The sequence below is a fragment of the Haplochromis burtoni genome, unplaced genomic scaffold (genome assembly GCF_018398535.1).
Source record: "Haplochromis burtoni strain Fernald_Lab_line unplaced genomic scaffold, NCSU_Asbu1 Contig_47, whole genome shotgun sequence".
Lineage (NCBI taxonomy): Eukaryota > Metazoa > Chordata > Actinopteri > Cichliformes > Cichlidae > Haplochromis > Haplochromis burtoni.
In genome coordinates, this window is record NW_024582408.1 from 1,761,589 (window position 1) to 1,769,286 (window position 7,698).

A 7,698-nucleotide genomic window follows, 5' to 3' on the forward strand; every position below is an offset into this window, starting at 1 on the left:
CATCCACAATACGAGGTTAGTTATTAATATACTGCAACAACACGGGACAAGAACAGCTGCAAGAGAATTCAACACTAATGAATCGATGTTACGGAAGTGGAGGAAGCACAGTTTTTGGCTTTCCCCATATTTCAAAAGTGCTTCATCTCTTTGCTGTGACTGTCGCCCGCCATAATTTGCAGATGATAACGGTTGTAACCGCTGCGATGCTTTCGACCAAGACAGGCGCAGCTTGATGACATCGTCAACATGCGCTATCGCAATAGAGCGATATAGTCAAAATCTCTATCGTTGGCCAAATTTATATCGTTTCTATCGTATATCGTTTATATCGCCCACCCCTACTTTAAGGAATGGTGGATTGTGTTTTGCATAACAATGTCTGAGACACGTCTGGCAGCCTGGGTGGACAGCAGATGCTCAGGGTGGCCGGGGCAGCTGCTTGCTGCACTGTGTGGATGTGTGAAAGATTCTGAGGAAGGATGTCAAGAATGCACGCGCAGGAATGCCAGAGGGGACTTCAGAGAGAGATGAGGGCGGCAGAAATGACTGAGCCCGCTCAGACTTCCTACTACGGCCTGTCCAGCTGGCTGTTAGCAGGCTCGGGTTGCTTCACCCTCGGCACGGTGGCTGATGTGAAATTCCACGGCAATGCATTTCCATGACCTAAAAAATTTAATTCCCTCTTGTCAGGGCATTTCTGCTCAGCTCAGAAAGTGCAACAACAGCATGATAAGCGTGAGGAGCGTGGGAGCCTTCTCATTCAACAAAACAAATGTGGATCAACACAGACAGCCCCTCAGCAGCGCTTCTGTTTAATATTAAGTCATGACCTCCGAGATTTTGTCCAGTTGGAAGCTAGTGCCGTTTAGGTTCACCGGCTTTATTTACTCAGTGAAGTTAAACGTGCTGATTTCTAACATCCAAGGCAACAAATGTTTATGTAACCCGATAAATGTTTATTACATCCTGTGTACTCTGGGACACAGGGGTACGATAGTCTGGGTGATGAATATGAATATATGGCTTCAATTTCATGACTGAATGCCTATCATGAAAAATCTGCTTTGTCTTTAGAAAAACCTTTTTAAAAGCTTATTTTTAGTCAGAAATAATGCAACTAAATAATACTATTGCAGATCACTACATTATGTTTCATGACTAATCTACATTCACTAGATGTACACCTCTTTTTATATTTGCGATTATTTTGTTGTCTTGCCCCTTCTTCTTTGCTGTCGCTTGCCTCTCTGTGTGTACTTAAGCTTTTGCATTTGTGTAGCCCGTCCTCTCTTGTGGTTTTCATCATTGTGATATCAAGATGCTCACGTCCCATTTTTTGGTAAAACTTGGAAATTGCCACAATATAGATGTGCTGTGCTGTTGTAGTTGATATCTAATAGATGTCCCCTTGGTTTTGTGTAAGTGTATCACTGACACTAATGAGTTTAGCACAAATCTTGCCTAAAATTAACCTCTCAAACTTGCATGATATTCCAAGAATTCCCTGGCCAGTCAGAGCCCTGTAGGATGTGTGTGTAGTCCTGTCAGAGCTCTGCTTCAGCTGCCCCCACAACAAAAGAGCCCAGTCTGACCCAGAGGGGCTCAGCAGGCCTCCCACACCACTCTCTGCTGACATTTTCCCCTTCTCGGGACACCATGGCTGCAGGAAAGCCTGCTAACATATCTGCTGTCCAGCTGGAACAAGCAGATGGATAGCAGCTTCACTTGTGGACAGCGCAGAAATAACAGGCTTCTAGTAACTGGGGTTTAATGAGATGGGTTGCGACTTCAAAGCTCTGTGGTTTGAACTCTCAGAACTTCAGGGGAAGAAAACAAGGTGTTGACAAGTGTGGAAAAATAGACTTTTATCCTTTGGCAAAAAAGTGTTTCTGCAAGCTTTGAGGCTAATATGCCAATTTAAAAAAAAAATAGGCTAAGAATGTGAAGCAGACTGTGTTAATGCTGACAACCAAAGAAAAGAAAAAAACATATTAAAGTCAAAAGTAAAGATAAAAGTAAGACCTCCAGATTTTGGGCTACTTACCTGTCTAATGAAGAAGTCCCCATGGATCAAGGACACTAGGCCAAAGTTGGTGTATTTAAACACGTGGTCCATCAGCCACATCATTTTTCGTACCACCTGCAAGAAAGAAAAAATTCAATAATCATTTAAATAAAAAACAAAAAAAGAAATTAAATAAGCAGAGTTTACGTGAACAGCACAAACTGATGCTGCCCCTCTGAGTATTTCTGCCCTCGTGACCTGCACCCATGTGGCTTTGGCTTACTGTCCTTTCAGTGCTAAGAGGATAAAGTGGGCCGGGATGCGGTTGTTGAGGCGAATCATGTCATCATGTTTGTGCAGTGTAGCTCGGCTGCCCCGATCCAATGCCAGCTCTCGGCAAAAAAAAATAAAAAAGGGAAAACAACAACACTGCCCTCTACATTGATTTTTATAGTGCTAGCCAATTAACAGGAGTCCTATAAGAACGCAGGCATGACATACATTTAACTAAACACATGTTGACTGAGGTTAGTTATCACTCCTGGAGGAATAGGTGTGCATGTGCACTGACATTACACTTCCCTGTATGTTTACAGTGATCGGTGTGGAAAAATGCAAGAGAGCCAGCATCTGCACACTCCCATCACTATTGCTCTTTCTCAAGGAGATAATAAACACATTCCCCTTGGTGCTATGAAAACTCAAAGCATGAATCTATTAACACAGTACAACAGTAGTTTGAAAACACTTAACGCTGGAATTCACTAAACATCACTAAAAATTCATAGGGAAAATTTCCTGTAGCGGTCAAAAACAATTTTTATTGTGAAGTTAGCAGCGGACTAGACGGGTAAAATTGGGGGTGTTCCTGATGACTAATTTACAAGTCAAGCAACATCAACTCATTTTCAGCATCCTCTGTTCTGATCGGTGACCAGCTGGTTAGCCTCAAGCATGTCCACTGGTCTGTTTGACACATGCGCAACACACAAACAAGTAAATAGTTGCAGGGTTAGGAGAGTTCACATCTTGGTGCCATAATTTATGCCATTCTGGCAGCAGTTGTTGACTGCGCACCTCACAGCCACATACCAAATCATGTTATCATGGATGCTCCTCACAGCGAGTTAAAACACAAAGTTCCAAAATTAAATCGCAGGGGGATTCACAACAAAAATGACTGAACTATCAGATTAGATTTATTGTTACAATCACTTTCACCCAACTTAACAAACACATTTTAAAGATGCTAACAGAGGAAAAGTGCCTAAAAATAAAACTAACCATCCACCTTGCCACAAGCCAGCAGCCTCAACATAAGCAAAGAAGGGAAAACATTGAGGGAGGGGAGAAAAAAAGGGAAGATATCCTGTTACCTGGCGGAATCGAAATGATGCAACTACCGGTAACTGGCATTTGTTTTTCCTCATATAAATCTATTAAACCAACTTTGGCTTGCTACGGTAAAACATGTCAGGTAAAGGTGAGCGTGGAGTAACTTACTTACTATTATTATTTCACGAAGTCACAAAGAAAGCCTTAAGCAGGCAGCATGAGTGTATAGTATGAGCTTCCTGCAGCATTCATTTTAACAATATTTTTTTAAAAATCCAACTTTAGCTGTTTTATGTGTTCATATAATGTCATTTTGATCACTTCACAGCTGGAGTTCTCTAATGCAGTAATCAAAAGGGCTGTTCAAAGTGGCCGACTCCTGTATTTGTGTTCGAATCAGACTCACAGCAATCATTTCAATGAATGAATAAATTAATAAATAGAACATGTTTTTTATTTATTTGTTTATTAAAGTGGTGTCCCACTGCACACCACTGTGTGTCCTCGCTTTCCTCAGTTACTACAACAGAGGTGAAACGTTCAAAACTGGCATGATGCACAAAGTCAACAGCCACATTAATGTGAAATGCTTAAGGATGAATTGAGACAAGAATTATGTTTCCAAATTAACATAATTTTAGCCAAAAGGATTTTCAGGGTGATGTTTGTTCTCACAGGAACAGCCCGCAGGTCCAAACGTCCGCACTGCTTTTTGTGTAAAGATGTTGACAGTGCATCCTTAACAGTGTTACACACTTTCCCCCAAGGGGAGGTGACAAGAAAGCAACACATCCCTGTCCTTTCTTACCGTTCCCTTGTCTTGCAGGCACATCATGAGTGTGCACACATCTCCTGTTGATTGGTGGTTGACGATGACCATGGCTTCTTCCTCGGAGATCGGCCGCACATCATCACCCCATTCTGTTACTGTGAGACCAAACAAAAAGACACATGCACTTTAATGAAAAACACGCTGTGCAAGTACTACTCTTCAAACCTTTGGAGCTTTAATGGAAACAAAGTTTGTATTTACATTAGTTTTCACTAAACCTCCTGTGTTTCTGCAGTGTAACATCTTAAAGTGATGTTACACTGCAAGATGCATTATTATGCCATGGTAGAGTTGGGCGATAGAATGATAACGATATGTATTGCGAAATAACTTTTCCTCGATAGAAAAGTTAAACTATTGCGATAGGCCTCATCTCTCTTGTCCTCTTAACAAAAACAGCCAATCCAAATTAAGTAGCGCAGAGCCGAACCAATCACAGCCGTAGCGTCACGTCACGTGACTTGTTACGTGCCGTACATGTGTATTTGTTTGGGAAGCAGCCAGCGGTAATGGAGGAAATGAGTGTGCCGACTAGAGAAAAATTAACCGAGCGTGACCGAAGGTTACCGAAGAGAAAACAGATGATGGTTCCAATGCCGGAGAGATTGTCGAACAGAAGAGCCATAGAAGTTCTGTAGTGTGAAGGTATTTCGACAATTTCAAGTCTGACAAAAAACAGAGTAGCGCGCACTTTAAATTGTGCCGAAAGCAAGTCTGGAAATACAATAAAGCGGTGCAGCTCAATCTCTGACTGGAAGCGCTAATTCGTCATTCGGCTTTTGTCAGACTAAAGTAACTTAAAACTGTTTGAAAAGCTCAGCTATACAACAAGGAGATATTGAGAATTTCCTTTTGGTTCTCAGTTTATTTGATATTGACAAAAGTTAGTCAATTTTGTCTGATCTTCTGTAAAACAAACTAAGATTTATTTTTAGAATTAATATTTTGTTTCTAAGTGGAATTGACAATTTAGTAGTCTGTTTCGTTTGTTCTATTTTGAAACTTAAACGCTTTAGCGGCTGGTTTTGTGTAGTTTGCAATATTTGCCTTTATTTATCTGAAAAAGTCTCATGTTCCTTAAGTACATCTACCCTGTTGAACTTATTATGGGAAATAAATATTTAAATAAGAACAAGCTGCTGATTATTTCACATTTTACTTGTGAGCAACGGCACATTTAAATCTTACAAATATAGTTATTTGGCTTATATCGTGATATATATCGTTATCGCCTGAAATGAAAAAACATATCGTGATATGAAAAAAAAAATCTTATATCGCCCAGCTCTATGCCATGGCTTATCTGCCTCGCAAAAGGTTCTCTTTTATTTCAAGTTATTCGGACCTCCTCAGACTTTCTTACTTCTCTTCTCTCCATCAGTGGCTGTTACTTATTTGTTGTACCAAATGTTTTGTGCAAGTTATTTTTCAACACTGTGATGAACAGCTGAAAGAAGCAAAACCCGGGAAATTAAGATCAATTAAGATTAATTTGTCATTTCTGTAGGACAAACGGGGGAATAAATAAGAACAAAAAACAAACAAAATATTGAAATTGATGAAGGCCCAGTTTTTTTTTCTGCAATTCTGAAAGGAGTCTCCAACCTGTTGCAGGCAAGTAGGTGTCTTCCACTCAAACTGTGGCAACTCTGGTAATCTGCTAGCAACCAAAGCAATTGCAAGCAGAATTTCCATGGAGCACGGTATAGTTAAGCAACTATTAATACCAGTCATGAAATGCATATTTTTCTTTAACGACCAATTGTTGTCAACTGGACACCAACTCCAGGCCTGTGTGACTAGAGCCTAACACACATCCTGCACACCCATTCATACTGTCATCACTCCCCTGAAGTATCACATAGAAACCTCAATAAGTAATTATATATGCCAAAGTTGTAAGCTCAGCCTTTTTTTTTTTTTTTTTTTAAACCAATATTTTTTAAAAAAAATCAAAAAAGCCAAACAATCATAAACCGTATCTTCCAAAAGTTTTTCCATTCAGGCACTCCAATTTGGAACGACCAAGCGGAAAAATGAATGTTTTCAATCCATCTGAAATTCCTGGTCTGCTTCCAGACACATCAGCGCTCACTGTAAACTGTTAAGGATTTAAAGGTATTAAGCTGAGAAATAAATACACACAGGAATCAAAAACAGTTTGTTTAAGCCAGGTGTTTTATTTTACCAACACAGCAACAACAGAGGGAGTGCCAAGGTGTCTCTATTAGTGAAATCCACTTTGTCTCTGTCCGTAGTTCTACCTCTGGTTGAAAAACAGAGACTGTATCCCTTGTTTCTTGTTCCTCTGGCCATAACTATTCCTCCACTGTGAAAAACTATCAGCTATCAGCCTGATTTGCATACTCTCCCTACCTGGATCAGCAGGTTTATTCACACGTATCTACCTCCTAAATGGGCTGTATAAACATTTACACTGTTCTGTTAATGTGCCCAATGGGTCTAAGACCATGGCAGAGGTGCCTTGGATGATTACATCATATACAGTGGATTTTTATGAGTTTCGCTGTGCCGGATTAGTCATCACCGAACATGCATATTCATCTGAGCTGAAGGTAAACAATAAACTGTTGGTCTGTGGTTTGGAAATGAGGAAAGAGAAGTGAGTTTCAGGAAATGGTAGCACAGTCACTTTCTCTATGGACCTGGCAGAGCAAAGAAGAGGAACAGCCCCATTACAAATAAAAGGATGACTTTCAAATGCCGCTTTAATGATGAAAATGTTATTTTATGCAGTGTATGAAATCAGACTATGCATTCATTTCCCCAAAAAGGTCTAAATTATGATACAGACACAAACATTTAGTATAAAAATGTTATTTTGGGGGGGGTGGTGAACTTTATTTTTAGTAATAAAAACAACAACAACAACACAGCAAAATCTAAAATAATCATCAGGATATGTGTCAGACAGACAACATTGTTGTTGGTATGGGAACGCCCCGACAGAAATAACATTTTCATTTGGATAAGCAGAACGTTAGGTCTACATCCTGTTACAGAGCTGAGCCTTATTTGCATGTCCATAAATAATTCTTCCCTCCTCAGTGAAACCACGTAAGGAATCCATGTACGTCTGAAGGGAACCGGGCCTTTGTTCACCGTCAAACTGATATAAATAAGACTAAGCAAAATATAGCTGCAAGCTGCAGTTCTGTGGAACAAGTACAGAAACATCAAGCAGGGCACACTGCTGCACACAGGTGCACCCAGGTCTCATCTACCCACAGAACCAGTCTCATCATGATCCCACAAAATGTTATGCAGATATGACTCATTATCTCAGTTTACAACTTTAATGCCAGATGCCACAGCCAGTGACATTTAGACATTGTGACAAAGTACATTTACAAAGAAATCTGATTCAATTAAAATAAATAATGTGACATAGTTATGGAAACACTGGATAAATGATCACCCACTTATTGTTCAATTACCGTAAATGTCGGGCTATAAGCCGCTACTTTTTGCACAAGCTTTGAACCCTGCGGCTTTTAGTCAG

General features: G+C 40.1%; 1 protein-coding gene across 2 annotated transcripts in view; it reads right to left on the bottom strand.

Annotated features, from left to right (window-relative positions):
- lpgat1 (lysophosphatidylglycerol acyltransferase 1) overlaps positions 1-7,698 on the bottom strand; it is a 79,872-nt gene that overhangs the window by 37,311 nt on the left and 34,863 nt on the right. For both annotated transcript variants that reach the window (XR_315743.3, XM_005921553.3), the window contains exons 3-4: positions 4,152-4,270; positions 2,048-2,143 (exon numbers count right to left, since the gene is read on the bottom strand). Coding sequence is in view for 1 of the 2 variants with exons in the window: in XM_005921553.3 (XP_005921615.1) it covers positions 2,048-2,143; positions 4,152-4,270 (215 nt within the window). In the remaining variant the exon portion in view is untranslated. The remainder of the gene's footprint in view (positions 1-2,047; positions 2,144-4,151; positions 4,271-7,698) is intronic.